Below are 16,830 nucleotides of genomic sequence, written 5' to 3'. Positions count from 1 at the left end.
TCGATACCAAAACTTGTCGACAGAAGTCTCTTAAATTTTGAGAAACGCACTGATGGACGGACATACCTACTACTTTTGTAATCGAATTTCTATGCACACCTACGCAGTGCAGAATCGTACCATTTGCAATAGACGCAATTTTTTGTTTAATCATGCCAATAATTGCTTTATTGGCTTGTCATTCACGATTTTCGCACTAAAACAGGTCAGTTGTAAAAACGCGTCGATAAAATCAAAGCGCATCTTTCATTCGTTTGTTCACGGATTTTAAAAATGACAAAGTGACGTCGACGACGTGAAAAAGAAAAATTTTTAGTAAAAATGCGCGAAATTGTGCACATACAAATTGGACAAGCCGGTAATAACATCGGTTCAAAAGTAAGAGCGAGATTGAACTGAATAAATATTAATCACGGGCATTCTTAGTTTTGGGAAGTAATAAGTGACGAGCACGGCGTCGATCCCAGAGGTCACTTTCATGGGGATTCCGATTTGCAACTGGAGAGGATTAATGTGTACTTTAATGAAGTGACGGGCGGCAGGTTTGTTCCTCGTGCGATTTTGGTGGACTTAGAGCCAGGAACGCTGGATGTGGTGAGATCGGAACCCTTTGGGAGGTTGTTTCGTCCTGATAACATGATTTCTGGACACGCTGGAGCTGGTAATAACTTCGCCAAGGGTCGCTACACTGAAGGAGCCGAGTTGTGCGATTATATGCTAGATGTAGTACGGAAGGAGGCGGAAGGATGTGATTGCATGCAAGGTTTCCAACTGACTCACTCCATTGGAGGAGGTACCGGATCCGGAATGGGTAGTCTGCTGTTGCAAAAGCTACGCGAGGAATATCCCGATCGGATCATCACTACATTTACAGTTATACCAAGCCCAAAGGTCTCAGACACGGTTGTAGAGCCTTACAATGCAACGATGAGTGTTCAATTCCTCGTGGAGAATTGCGACGAGACATACATGATTGACAACGAAGCGCTTTATGACATCTGCTACCGAACCCTGAAACTCTCAGCTCCTTCCTACGGCGATCTCAATCACTTGATCTCCGCGGTAATGTCAGGAATCACGACGTGCTTCCGATTTCCAGGACAACTAAATGCCGACCTGCGCAAGATAATGGTGAACATGGTACCGTTTCCGCGCCTGCACTTCTTCATGCCCGGCTTTGTGCCCTTAACATCACGACACGGACAGGCCTATAGAGCGATTACGGTACCAGATCTGGTGCAACAAATGTTCGACGCCAAGAACATGATGTGCGCTTGCGATCCGCGAAAGGGCAAGTATCTGACGGTGGCGTCGATCTTTCGAGGGCGAATGTCAACGAAGGAGGTCGACGAGCAAATGCTAAACATACAGAACAAAAACAGCACCTTCTTCGTGGAGTGGATTCCGAACAACGTCAAAACGGCCATATGCGACATACCGCCCAGAGGACTGAAGATGTCGGCAACCTTCATAGGGAACACGACCGCTATTCAGGAACTGTTCAAAAGAGTTAGCGAGCAATTTTCCGCGATGTTTCGCCGTAAAGCCTACGTCCACTGGTACACGGGGGAAGGTATGGACGAAAATGAATTTTGGGAAGCGGAATCGAACATGAACGATCTCATCTCCGAGTACCAGCAGTACCAAGAGGCCGAAGCAGACGTGCAAGATGAATTTGAAGACGACGAAGATTTTGAGGAATAATTTCTAACTAAAAATAAAGCATTTATCATTTTTTAATGTTATCAGAAAGCTTGCAATCTCGGCGATTGAGGGAATGTTGGTGCTTGGTTTTCCTAGGCAAAAGTAACCAAAAATAGAGATTTTGCTCTTTCAGGATTAGTGTTTGCTTTTAAATTATTGCATAATCTCTTAAAAAATTGGAGATTTCGAGATTTATCGGTCCATAAAGTTGGCGATCTACGAGAAATGGGGTTTATTTAGTGTTTATGAGGATAAAGAGGGGAAAGAATAAATGTTGGTAATTTTTCAGCAGTAGAAGTCTTAAAATTACAGTTTCCCTGTAACAATTACTTCAAATTGTTACGTAATCTCACGCAAAAATAGAAAACAATGGGGATTTCGGTCGTCGGGGACCCTTAAAACTAACGATCACAAAAAATTATTAAAATCAAAGCCTACTGAAGGGGTTTTCTTGATTAGCCTAATGCAAAAAAGCTGTAAAAAGGGATTTCGACCACCACCACCACCGGTCAAGTTATTAAAATCACAGTTCTTCTTTGACAATATACAGGGTGAGTTTTTTTTTCATTTTAAGCATTCGGATCTCGGAAACTATAAGACAGAGAAGAAGAGAAAGATATGCTTTTGTTTTTGGAAAAAAATCCACAGTTTACTTGATATGGGCGAAAAACAGATTTAGTGATTTTTCATTTAACTGTTGTAGAATCGTTATTTTTAGAAATACAACAAAATGACACGAATAAAAGTTTTAGATATATGATGAACATACTAATTTCCTTCTATATTTTACAATTTTTGAATTTACTTCAACTTTAATTTTTTTAAATGGTAGTCATAGTTGGCTTAGACATTTTTAAACAGGAAAAATTTTTCTCTTTATAATGACGTAAGGCTTGCCAAACGTACTTTAATAAATAAACGCGCTGCAGGAATGTTCGTATTATTGAGAGGTAAGTAAACAGCGTTTGCCATGGAAAACAATTTCTAGTGAAAAAGGTAATAGTGTAACTGTGGCGCATTTAACATATTTAAAGCCATCTTCGAAAATTCACTATGCAAGTTAAATTAATAATTATATTCAATACACTATTAAAAACAGATCGTATCATGCCATGGAAAACAATAAATAAACAAAATAGAAGAATGAAAATTAATAAATGTATCTTATTAAGCGGAAAAAAATCTACAATTTTTGTTCTTTGCATATTTTTCTATTTCTAATACTAATGATTCTACAAAAGAAAAATCACTAAATCTGTTTTTCGCTCATATCTAGTAAACTGTGGATTTTTTCAAAAAACAAAAGACTATCTTGAATAAACTTTAAAACTCACCCCGTATAACTGTTTGCTCTTAAATGTTTGTATAATTTCATGCAAAAGTAGAAAAATAGTAAGTTCTTAAGCGGTTACAGTGGTATCACAAGCAAAATGTAGCAAAACAAAGGTTCCGGGACAAATTACAGTTTCTGGTAAAGAATTAGTGGTTGCTTTAAGTTCTTGTATAAAACCATGCAAAAACTCCAAAAAAAGACCCTTAAAGTTGGAAATTATTAAAGAGCTAAGATAATTGTAGCCTTTTTCATGAGTTTTAGTACTACCACAACCACGAAAGCGCGGAATATGTAGATTTCCACCATCACTGACAGTAGGAGTCTTAAAATGACATTTTTCGTTCAGAATTATTGCTTGGTGTTAAGCTTTTACGCAATCTCTCGCGAAGTGAACCATCATAAAATATCTAATAAAAGAATAAAACTGAAGACTGGAAGGGGTATCACACGCAAAACGTGGTGAAAAGTATAAAGATATCGACCAAAAGATAAAAACTTGGTCCTTCATGAGCCGTTTGGTGCCAACGTACTCGGTTCGCGCATAGTCTTATCTATGCATAAATTGCGAGAATAGAGATTGTGACTTTATGGGTTAAAAAAAAGTCCCTAAAGGCGGATGAGCCCTCTTGGAACTAGGATGCTTTCCACATCCTACGGGAAAATATCAGAGCAAAGATCCTAGGACTAATCAAAATGTCTACTGTGAAGCGTGCCACCTTTTTACAACATTCTCTATGCGACATTTTAACTGGGGCCCCTGAGGTTGGGTCATTGGGAGCCCATAAGCACGTGCTTGTTCTGCTTGTACGTAAATCCGGCCCTGCATTTATCGACGTTTAGCTTATTGGTAGATTCCAAAAGGCTTTAACCTTATTAATAACGCAAATCTTGAGAAGTAAATAGGAAACAGCATCACATTCACGCTGGCGATACTAGCAAGGAGGACTATCCTTTACTCCCTTTAAGTATATCGCAAAAAGGATGCAGTATATACTGCAATAAAGTTATATAATCTTCTACCTGATGCTATTAAGTTGCTTAATGAGAAGGTTTTTACTAGCAGCATTAAACATTTTTTATTGTCAAAGGCGTTCTATTCGCAAAACGAGATTTTAATTTTAAATTCGGCGAAAGATACAGATTTTCGATGATTGTCGACAGTAAAATTACAGGGTGTGTTTCTTTTCAAGCTAGTGCATAATCTCATCTAAAAAATAGTGATTCTTCATCTACTCGTAAAGTTGGCGATCACTAAAGATCTAAGAAAATTAGAATCTCTTAATGACATCATTGGTAAAAAGGGGGTAGAAATGAAGATTTTTCGGTAGTAGATACGAGTCTTAAAATTGCATTTTATCATTCATAAGCACTATATTATGTCAGCAATTTTCAAGACCCCCTCTGACTACGGCCCTGTTACCATGCCAGTTTGCTTTGTGGAGAAGTTCGACTACTGAGTGTCATTCTGTACATTAATAACAATTAATTTACACATATCAGAGCCCATCAGCCTATCAAACTGAAACGAGATCCGTTCATGCATTTATCAGATGGTGGGTGATTTATGGTGCCCAGCACCGCGTCCCAAAAATAAGCTCTAATTATCTAAAGCCTTTGCAAGACTTTGAGACTTTTGTAACAGAGAGAATCAGATGTGCAGGTCAGAAATTTTGTAGATACCTATGCGTATCGTCTCCAATGGTGCCATTTACCGGGAGTTGACATTTAAAATAAGTACGTGTGTAAATTAGCAACCCAAAAAGGACGAAATTTTACATAACCAACAGTAAAACAAGAAACGATCATCCAAAATTCAAAATTTTCAAAGCTCTTATCATGTTTTAAAAGAAAACCCGGTTTCTAAACGACATGGCACGACGCTACACGGGCCATACTGATTATGCGCAGGTGTTTGTTTTTTGGCAAATTAACGTTATATTGCGTACACGTGGCGCGTGCATTTGTAAGATAAGAATGGCAGGTTTTCCCAAATTGTAAGTAAACGGCCATTCTTTCACGTCGATCGCCGTGGTTTCGTAGTTCTTTTGCGTGCGTAGTGATTGGTGATCGCGATTCGTGTTTTTTATGCATCCCTTGGTAATCAAGGGCAGTCTTCTGGTCCCATGGATCTGTGCAGAAAAAGGATGATAAAGGTAAGCCGTTTGATTGTTTGCTTATTCGGTTTCGCAACACCGCATTTTACTTGTGTCCGTAACACTTTGGTTCCGTACTAAAAAAACGTGTGACCATTCGGATATTCACCACAAATTCAAAACGCATTTATCTTATATTTCAACGTTTCTTTTAATATTAATTTCCTCTAATTTGAATTTCCACGGGTTTGTTAAAATTCAAAATTTTACCAAGAGTTTTTAAAAACCTATATGGTTATTAAGCCCAAAATATTTTAGTGGGCAAATACGCCCTTCGCCCTTCTCAGTTTAATGATAATTGAGAAATTCCATTTTTAGTGGACATCTACTTTTTGAAAAACGACGAATTGCAGCTAAACGACTCATTATAGATATCATTTGTAATAACGGGCGATCAAAAATGAGTTGCTGTCGAGTCGCCTTTGGAAGTTCAAGTTAAGTACGATTTTTCATGTAAACAAAAATTCCAAAGGTGACTCGACAGCAACTCATTTTTGATCGCATAGTACATAAAGTCACACTCAAATTGACCAAGGAATCGAAATATGTAATAATATACAAGGGGTTCCATTAAATCGCTACTACTTCTAGATTTTAGAGTCGCACTAGAGAAAGTGTTCATTCAGCACCCTTTTTTCTCATTTGGAATAGTTCGTAATCGTATCAATCCTTTGCCTTTTATCTTTTTGTATTTGTTACTTATAGTATATGCGCACATTATATTATTATTAAAACAAAAGAAAAGATCTAACAGAAGACCCTTTTAAAGGGTGACATCACAAGCATAATGGGGGGAAAGTCGTAAAATTGCAGTTTCTGATGATATTTATTGTTGGTTTTTAATTTCCTACGTTACCTCACGCGAAAGTAGATCAAAATAGAGCTTTTGATCCTAATTGTTCTTTAAAATTGGTATTTTCCAAAGATTTAAGAAACTTGCAGCCTCTGTCATTGAATTTGAGCGACATTACAGTAAAAAACTTGAAAAAAATGTAGATTTCAGCCATTAACGGCAGTCCAAACGTTACAGTTTCTCTTTCAGAATTACTTTTTGCATATTCGTGCGCAGAAAGTGCAAACGACGGTTAAAGTTGCTACTAATGATTTAAGAAAATTGGAACCTTCTTTATAGATGTTGGTGGCATGACAAGGGGTCCCAAAAATAAGCTTTAAGCTAATAAGATGAAGCCTTTGCAAAATTTACAGCTTTTTTGGAACGTAGAATCCAATGTGCAGGTCTCCTAAGGGCGAGCAATACGCTAATGCCATTTACCGGGATTATAAATTCTTTTGGAGTTGAAATTTATTGAAATAAATATTGCGGAAGAGAATATTTCGGGGGCGAACGTATTGTTAATTCGTTAATTGTAGTTCTCTGACTAAAGTGACTCCTTTACGGGGTCCCTTTGAGAGGGTCTAAAGTAACCATTTTAGTATAAATTTTAGTGTAAAAATGTGATTTATTTCGTAGTCAAAATGACCAATCGGATATCCGTGTACGATTTTGGTGACAGAATTTTCAATATTAACATTTAAAATAAGTACGTGTGTAAATTAGCAACCCAAAAAGGACGAAATTTTACTCGTACATTACTCAACAGTAAAACAAGAAACGATCGTCCAAAATTCAAAATTTTCGGAGCTCTTATCATGTTTTCAAAGAAAACTCGGTTTCTAAACGACATGGCACGACGCTATACGGGCCATACTGATTATGCGCAGGTGTTTGTTATTTGGCAAATTAACGTTATATTGTACACGTGGCGCGTCCATTTGTAAGATAAGAATTGCAGGTTTTCCCAAATTGTAAGAAACGGCCATTCCTTCACGTCGATCGCCGTGGTTTCGTAGTTCTTTTGCGTGCGTAGTGATTAGTGATCGCGAATCGTGTTTTGTATGCATCCCTTGGTAATCAAAGGCGGTCTTCTTGTCCCATGGATCCGTGCAGAAAAAGGATGATAAAGGTAAGCCGTTTGATTGTTTGCTTATTCGGTTTCGCTTTGAGCAAATCCGAATTTTGCTTATGAGTCCTAACACATTTTGGTTCCGTGCCAAACCCTGAAGTGTGACCATTTGGATATTCACCACAACTCAAAACGCATTTATCTTATATTTCAACGTTTCTTTTAACATTAAACTGCTCTAATTTGAATTCTACCAAGAGTCTTTAAGAACCTATATAGTTATTAAGCCCAAAATATTTTAGTGGGGAAATACGCCGGATTCCCAAAAAAAAGCCGATATCAGATGGTATCCTCTATAGACTATAGAATGTGGTAAAACGAGTCACGTATTTATATTGCTTATGACGTAGAGGAACTTGAAAATAAACCGATGTAGGTATCGAGTGTTCAGTATAGCCATACCTCAAGGTATCAAAGTTTTTTTTTCTATTATACACCTGCCGTTTTATAATCTGCGTGGTTACTATGGTAACTATACTTTTAACAAGAATGAACTGTGAAGAGTTTTCAGGATTTTTCAGAAATCTTTCTTGTGGTCTTTATTTTTAAAAATGTGTTCAATACACTATTTCTATTAGTGAATTTAATTCGTAATTAAAATGCAATTGAAGTTGGCAATTAAATAATTAACCTCTTTATGAATTCCAATTCAATTTATCAGTACAATATACAATGGCTTTTAAAATTCACTGCCACAATGCAAGTGAGGATTTCTTATTCTTTACTTCAATTTAACTAAAATTTTAAGCCTTTTCAGAAAACAAGCGCTCGTACTTTTAAATCAACTGAAAGATCCTATACGAAATAATGAGAGAAATGAGTACTACCCCAAACAATAGAATTGCTGAGTTTTTCGAGATATTTGCGTGGGTTTTTGCGTTTATGCAAAGTAAAACCATAATACAGGGTGTCCATTATGTATGGAATATAGTATATATCTCGCTAAATATCCAATGTATACAACATTTTTTTATGTGAAAGTTGTTTAACATTTTATTTCCCATAAGACAGCATTCAGTTGTTTTTATTTTAGATAAGTAATGAACAACGAAAAACAATTGATTTTTAGCAATGCACCCTTTGTTTTTTGAAAAATTTTCTTGTATTAGGGTATTAACAAGTTACTTAATCGAAAAGAAAAAAAAATCGCTATCAAATGAGCCTAATGAAAAGGCGCACTGCCATTAAAAAAATTTCAATTGTTTTTCGTTACTCATTTGTTTTCTGAAATTAAAACAACTGAATGCTGCCTTATTATGGGAAATAAAATGTTAAACAACTTTCATATAGAAAAATATGTTGTATACATTCAATATTTACCGAGATATACGGGGTGTCAATTGTAAAATCTGCAGTCGGCCACATTTTCCAAACTAAAGAAGATATTTCGGGGGTTTCGGGGGTTTCGGGGGGCTACCAGAATGACGTTATGAATGATACCCCCTCCTTACCCCCCAGCTCTTCAAAAATCCTAAATTGCAACCCCATGCCTGTGACACGTCGTTGGAAAGCTACTGAAAAATGCTTTCCAGTGGTACCAATAAAGTCAATATTCATTAAGACAATTTAACAAAAATTTAATAATTAACAAAAAATAGGGACTACCAGGGACGCATCCTCACGACAGTTGACTAAATCCTGGGAGAGGCGGCAACGCCAGGCATATGTCAAACTTTCAAGTTTCAAGATTTATGGCAAATTGACCAAGAACTTCAACCTGAGCTGCTTCCTTAAGCAATCTTGGTTGCTTTCTTTTTTTTATTGATAACAGATCCCGTTTCTTCGAATTTAGCGACTAAATTTTGCATGCATGGCTTACATTTCTCCCGGGATGTCTCTCATTAAACGTTCTAGCTGTTCTGAAAGATGATCGATTTTCGGAGCCATAAATGATTATTATTTCCACACGTTCAGCTGCACTGTAAGTCAATAAAAAAAGAAAGCAACCAAGATTGCTTAATGAAGTAGCTCAGGTTGAAGTTCTTGGCCAATTTGCCATAAATCCCTCAATGTCAACATTTAGTTTTTTTTATAATTATTACATTTTTGTTAAATTGTTTTAATGAATATTGACCACTGGAAAGCATTCTTCAGTAGCTTTCCAATGATGTATCAAAAGTATGGGGTTGCCATTTAGGATTTTGGAAGAGGGGGGGGGGTTGGGGGTTAAGGGGGGTGAGGGGTTGTCACTCATAACTTCATTCTGGTTCCCCCTCGATACCCCCGAAACGATTTTGCGCGATTTTCAATATCTTCTTCAGTTTGAAAAATATAGCCGACTGCAAGTTTTAAAATTGGCACCCTGTATATTATATTCCATACATAATGGGCACCCTGTATAACAAAAATGATTGAATAGGAGTTTTTATTTCATGACTGAACTTCTATGCCCAAAGTGTACGGTTATTCTCTCTCAGTTAACTTAAGAGATACGATGCTGGCTAAATTTGGCCAAAGTTGGTAAGAGATTAAAGTGAAAGCACACGAGCGCTAATTTTATAGTCGTCTTCGCAGCAAAACTAAATAAAAATCAATTTTGGGTTTCGGTTTCTCCGTCTGTCTGTCCGGCCGTCCGTCCGTTCCTCCGGTTGCTACTAGCTGTTTATCTTAAGAGTTGTTGTTCTACATTTTTCACAATTTAGTACGTTATGGTGTCGAGGCTTGCACCAAGGAAGGAATTTTTTCGGCATCTATTACTAAAAAAGTTATAGTAAAAAATCAATTTTTTCATGTACCATAATTTTACACTTATGCCGTTTATTAACAATCCCCGAGATCGTTTATAATTTTGTATTGTCTGTCTGTTTTCTGTCTGTTTGTCTGTCCGTGTGCACGATAATCATTTTGGGTAAAAGAATTTTTTTTAAAATAAAGAAATTAAGTATATGACTTTTTGGGTGACCAAATAAGAATGGCCGTCGGTCATATCTCAGAAACTAGTAGATATAGAGCTTGCGGGTAAAAAAAATGTAATATAAGTAGCCAAGAAAAATTGCTGGAAATTAATTTCGAGTGTGCAGAATGACCACTATGAAGCGCAACAGTCACGATCAAATATAAAATTTTAATTTTCTCCGAATTTTATCTAATAAAGTGAAATCAAAGATAGCTAGTTTTAATCCTGATGGAATACCCATTGTTTTTTGTTTTACTTTCTTTCCTATCATGTGAAATAAAGTGGTGGGCGACAAATCAACCGTTTTTTAAAATAAACATTGATGTCTCAAGTTTGGTTTATTGGTCTCGTTTAAGAGACCTTAATTTGGCTTACCAGCAGCCTATTTGATTTTATGCTTGGTAATTTTATGGTCGTCACTAGAGGGCGTTAACTGAAATTTAACAATGTACTATGAATTTCCTTGAAAAAATTAAATGAGATGATAAATAATGAGAATAAAATACTCGCTAATTCAGTACAAATCCCAGATCTGTATTTTTTAGAACTCGACGTTTTTACGAGTATTGGACGATTTTAATGCTTAATATTTAGTGTATTTCTAAAAAGAACATAAAACTATTTATTTAAATTGCTGTTAAACCATTTTTAACAGATTTGAACCCGAAATAAACGCATTTAAATTTAAAGAACAAGTGACTCTTGGCAAAGAAAACAATTGAATTAAAATGGTGTGTTTAAATCATAAATAATTTGTCATTTTTTTACCCGGGTCAATCAAAATGCTTTTTATTCAGTGCAAGAGTTTATACAGTGTTATACTTTTGTAAAGTAGGCTTAATAAATATACATTTGTATCGCTATATTGTTTGTAAAATTTATACTTGTGACGTGTCGATGATTGTTATTGCGATTTTACGATTAAATTATTATTAATATTATTATTAATCTCTTGTTAGTTTCTGTGCTTTTTTGTATATTAAAAACAATAAAATCATACATCATACATGAAGGGTTTTTCTTAGATTTTTTTCGTAGATCGACTTAGAATTGCAGGAAATATCTATCTTCCGGCGTATGCAAGATACTGCCGAAAATGTTATAAATGTTTTGGCATACATAGAATTTAATCCATATGTGGGGACCAGAACACTCCCCAAAGAGTTCGGAATTTGCAGGACTACTGTTCAGAATATTTTAATAGATCACAAGTAAGTAAAGGTGGTTTTAAAAATATTGGGAAATCCAAATGTGTGTCGTTTTTTTTGTTTTCGGTTGTTTTCAATTAATTGCATAGCTCTTAAGGAATTTTTTTCAGGATGCGTCTTTACCACGTTGTGCTTCAGCAAGCTTTAAGAGATGAAGATTTCGATCGAAGGCTAGAACACTGTTACTGGCTTTTAAACATGAAGCACAAAAACCCCGAAATATTATGAATGGATGAGGCAACATTTACGAGCGATGGTGGTGCGAACCTGCACAATATGCACCATGGGTCACCAACTAATCCACATTCGATGCAGGAGATTCATCAACACCAAGGATCACTTGTTCATTAAATTTAAAAGCGTTTATTTCGGGTGCAATTGTGTTAAAAATAGTTCTAGTTTAACAGATATTAAAATATTGTTTTTAGTAATTTAAACAAATAGTTTTATGATCTTTTTAGAAATATAATATTAAGCATTAAACTCGTCCAATATTATAAAAAATCGCCAGTTAAATGAAAGAATTCATATATTTCAATCTATCTTCGCCAATATCTCTAATTCTAAAAAAGACCTGGGATTGTTACTGAAATATCGAGTATTTAATTCTCTATTTTATCGTGTAAAAAAATAATATCAGCTCATTTAATTAAAAAAAAAATCATAGTAGGTATATATGTAGTTAAATTTCAGTTAACGCCCTCCAGTGACAACCCTAAAATTACTAGGTATAAAAGTAAATAGGCTGTTGGTATAAAGGACACCAAGCTTTGCTAAAATCAGTTAAGCAAAAGAGCCAAAGAGAAATCAATATTAAAAAAAAACAGTTGAATGAAAATGGGTTAAAAACTTAGCTGTCTTTGACTTTATTAGATAAAATCCGAAGAAAATGAATTGATTGTTGCGCCCCTAGTGGTCATTTTGTGTAATTTCCAGCAATTTATCTTGACCACTTTTACTGTAAAATTTTTTACCTGAAAGCTCTATTTCTACCAGTTTACGAGATATGGCCGTCGGCCATTCTTATTTAGCCACCCGGTACTACATACATATCTGCTTCTGTTGTACAATTTAGGTTGTGTTTTTTTTCGTTTATACTTTCAAGAGATGTAGGGCAATCGAACAATATCGCAGAGAATGAACTTTATTGGTACGCTTTCATTAGCGAAGTCCATTCGCACCTGTTAGAAAAGTTTTCAACTGTTTCTGGTTAAAGTGAAAGAAAACTTCGAACTGTATCAGATATCACACTGCAACTTTTGATATTACGAACACGACGTAGAATTAATATAAAGTTTGATAACAATTACAAATTGTGGAAGTTCCGATTCATTTTCTTCGCTTTCTGAAAGATTAGTATGAAACAATCATAGTATGTAGAATAAATTCAATCGACGAGTACCTTTTTTCTCAAAATTCGTACAAAGAATTACGAAAATTTTTTAAGAACTGGAAAAGCTTCAGCAAACCTTCTAGAAAACCTTATGGAAAAGGTTTTTTTTAAAGCGTCCTAGAAACTTCGAGGAAATATCGCATATAGGTTTGCACAGCTTTGACTTTAGGTTTAGAGAGTGGTTAAAATGGTTTAAAATAGTGGAAGGAAATGATTCACGACAGAATAATTACACTATGTCAGCTGTGTAGTTATTTGGGTGGGAAGGTAAATGAAGTTGCACGAAAACAAACATTATTACAACATTAAACATACCGAAGGTCAAGCAAAAAACCAGCTACATTATAAACGAGCTTTTACTTAATTAATTATAATTCGTGCGTGATGCGGAAATGTAGCACGTAAAAGCTCCAATGTGATCTATGTTACATTTTAAACGGAAGCGCAATGAAGTTAATCAAGAGAAGGGTGGTAATTGATTTCGCTGCAATTTGCACTTGCAATTGACTTTTCTAAATGGGTTTTAGTACCAAATGGTTCGTTGAGATAATTATTTTCTGATAGGGTGCACACATGCATAGCCTTCTTCTTTATATCGGATTAATGATGGTGTTTGTAGATATTTATTACTTTACCTTGTTTTCGTTGTTTTCGGTTTATTCTTCTAAACCAAATTTTTAGTTGAAAAATCTGCATATTTTTGAATTAAGCTACCAAATGTCCTAGAAAAATTAATGAAGTTATTCAAAATAATGCGTGTATGATTTGAAAGTTGGGGCAGTCATTCCATTAGGCAGGGGTAAGCCGTCAATGGGGAGGATTCAAAAAATAAGCAAATATCCAAAATAATGCAGTTACTATAGCTCCGTCCGAAGTGCCATTATTTTAATATATTTTACATGGATTCGGCGTTAAAGACTAACTTCAGAAAACAAATTTTCATAAACCTCCTATTTCCCAGAAACATTTAACAAAAACTCCCAAAAAAACACCTTGAGAACTTCAGTAGTACTTCCATCTCGACTTCCATTAATTTTTTTATTTAAGGGTTTATTATAAACGTTAGTTCGAAAGATAATTCTTCCTATAATTATAACTCATCAAGACACATCTTTTTGGTAATTAACATTTTTCAGTCTGATGCTTACTTTTAGAGAAAAATGCAAATTTAGAAAAATAAATAAATAATTTAAATTTTGAATTCAAAACTTCCATTTTGGCCAGTGTATGCGAAAAAAATTTAAAAAAATCCGTTATGGTTCTTTTAAACTTCACTCTCAACAACCATGAAGATGATGACTGATCAAAACCAAAATAGGACGTTTTCGATTCCCCATACCACCCCATATGCATCCCAAATTTCGTCCAAATCGGTTCAGGGGTTTTTTACTTATCGGCCCTCGAGCTTTTTAACTCGTCGCCCTCGAGAATATAAATATCACTTCTATGCCCTTAATAAATAATTAACTATTATGGTTATAATTGTTATCATTCGTTGTTCATGGTTATGTCACTGAATATGAAAATAATCCTATTTACTTTAATGAATATACAAAGTTAAATAAAGATGAAATCAAAACATAATAACAAACGACAAAATAAAAAACACTAACTGAGGTTTTGTTCTTCGTGGCCACCGTTTTTTCAATAATAATAACATCCTATGACGTTGACGTTGGTAGTTCCCTCTCGAATGACTAGTCCATTTCATCCAAAGCCCTTCTCATGCGTTTATTTCAATCCCTCCTAAGAAAATTATGCATAACGGTCACGATCTTAAAGGCCCCATACACGGTACGATCGATCTGTCCGATCCGTCCTTTCAGACCGATCGAAACGACGAATCGTTAGTGTATGCCAAGATCGTTAACGATTTACTTTATCGAATTGGATATCGAACATCGCAACAAAAACGCATGCAATCGTGAATATCGTAACGATGATCGACAGTGTATGGCTCATTGCGATCAACGATTCGACAGGGCACGCCACGTATGACTTCTTAAATTATTTAATCACGATGGTTCGGTTGTAAGCGATCGATCGTAACAACCAATCGTTTCGTGTGTGAGTGGTAAGCTTTGGGCGATCTATTGTCACAATATCGCTTCAGATCGATCGTGACGACGAATCGTTCCGTGTATGGGGCTCTTTAGAAAATCTTAAATAAAACTTTCGACATTGAAAGTGCAAACAGATAAAACAGGTTTCATTTGAACAAATGGTTTAAAGTTACTAAAATTGGTCATCAGTTTTAAAACACTCTGTAGAAGAGCGATTAAAATTTAAATCATTCGCATGTAGAATCAAGTCAGTTATTGTTGAATTTGGCAGACTTTTTGAAATTCAAGTCAACGGAGCCATAGATACAGGGCGCTAAATAAAAGTTAAACGTCCAAAATTTTGAAAAATCTTGACTAATTTGAAAACCTTTGATGCTGAGTATAGCCAGTATAGGGAAATGTGATATCAAACTACGTACTTAGATTTTAGCGCAATAAAATATAGGATCTTCTTCTTAAAATAAGAAAGTTGGTATCCACATCCGGTAAAACCGGAAGTGAAACGGTCATGATAATCTTATTTTCATTCGATAGATCATGGTATGCACATTTTCAGATTTAAATTATTAATGGAAGTCTAAATAGTTTCAGATAACGGTTTTCGTGAAACAACCTGTATAGTTAGTATCTAGTTATTTTGTGCTGGTTTGTGTTTCCATCCTAAAGATGGGAATAGTTTCGGAGGCATGAAAGTTTTATAGGGTGTTTCACTTTAAACAGCACCCCTAATTTGGTCGCAAAGAATTATGGGCCATTTTGTATACGAAAGCCAATGAAAATATCAATGTTCTAAGCACTCATGAAGTATTCCTTCATTACATTCCTGCCTCTAAAATGTTGCCATCTTTCCCGAGACCTAGCTACTTAATTCGACTCAAAAATTGAGCAATGAGGCAGCTTAAAAAAGTTCCAGCGGTGAGCATGTATAAATATCCCACAACAGGGAAATGTGACTTCGCTAACAGTAAAGCGGTGTTTCGCACATTCGTGATTGGTTTAATTAAACTTGCGGGGTTATAGAACTTATAGATCGATGGCACTTTAAATCCCACAGCAAAAAATAAATTAAGAGGAAACGTTATTTTCACGATTGATAACCAGAGCGATTTAATTTCCTTTGGGTCTGGGATTTAAATTATTCATATTCTACGTACTACGTTCTACCTACGTATTCAAAATCGTCACATTTTCATTTGGGATCGATTTACTACTGAAAATCGAATTTTGGTGTCGTAGAGATAATTTTACCTCCACTACATGTTTAGCGTTTCGAAACCCTCCTGGTTCCTAATCAAAATACAGTTTCTCTGTTTCGGATGATTTATGTGGCATATTTTAGAAAAAGTTATTGCTTAAAAAATACTTTTTCTCATTTTGTGTTAATCGGTTCTGTTTTCCACACAGCACCGTTTAAGAAATTGGAAGTACAATTTACATTAAATATTTTTATAATGTTCTTGTTAATATTGTCTATTAAAATAGTTAGAACAATTATAATTAGTAGCAAAATTCACATACAGTATATAGAACTATACGTTTTTGAAACTGTTTCGCTAACGATACAGGGTGCCCATTATGTATGGAATATAGCATATATCTCGGTAAATATCGAATGTATACAACATTTTTCTATATGAATGAAATGTTATTTCCCATAATACGCCAGAATTCCATTGTTTTTATTTCAGAAAACAAATGAATATCGAAAAACAATTAATTTTTTTTTTATGACAGTCCACCTTTTCATTAGGTTCATTTGATAGAGATTTTTTTTCTCTTTTCGATAATATAACGTGTTAGTTAGAATATATTTCAAAAAAATTTATTATAATTAAATCAAAAACATTAATCCAGATACCTATCCTACATCAAAATAAAACAAATGAACGTGTACGTTTCGTATTAAACCTTGAAGACAAAACGCAATTAGCAGTAAAATGGTTTCCATCGCAATGAATGTTCCAAATGTTCACCATTAACTGCAAGACAGTGGCCTAACCTATCACAAAAGTTTGAAATAAAAATTATTTTTTTCTACAAGTGACGGGTGCTAACGTGCAACGTCATTGAAAAGAATCTATCAAATGAGCCCCTGAATGAGCCTATTTAAAAAAAT

The 16,830-nt window shown here is 35.1% G+C and overlaps 1 protein-coding gene across 1 annotated transcript; it reads left to right on the top strand.

Moving 5' to 3' along the window:
- Positions 1-224: 224 nt before the first annotated feature.
- Positions 225-1,740, top strand: LOC116176460 (tubulin beta chain-like). Its single transcript, XM_031495043.1, has 2 exons — positions 225-378; positions 427-1,740. Exons 1-2 carry the CDS (start codon positions 322-324, stop codon positions 1,702-1,704), a joined length of 1,335 nt encoding a protein of 444 aa, XP_031350903.1. The 5' UTR covers positions 225-321; the 3' UTR covers positions 1,705-1,740.
- The last annotated feature ends 15,090 nt before the right edge of the window (positions 1,741-16,830 follow it).

This window comes from Photinus pyralis, unplaced genomic scaffold (assembly GCF_008802855.1).
Source record: "Photinus pyralis isolate 1611_PpyrPB1 unplaced genomic scaffold, Ppyr1.3 Ppyr1.4_LG7, whole genome shotgun sequence".
Classification (NCBI taxonomy): domain Eukaryota; kingdom Metazoa; phylum Arthropoda; class Insecta; order Coleoptera; family Lampyridae; genus Photinus; species Photinus pyralis.
The sequence above is the reverse complement of the archived record's forward strand: the minus strand, read 5'-3'. Positions and strand labels throughout refer to the sequence as shown.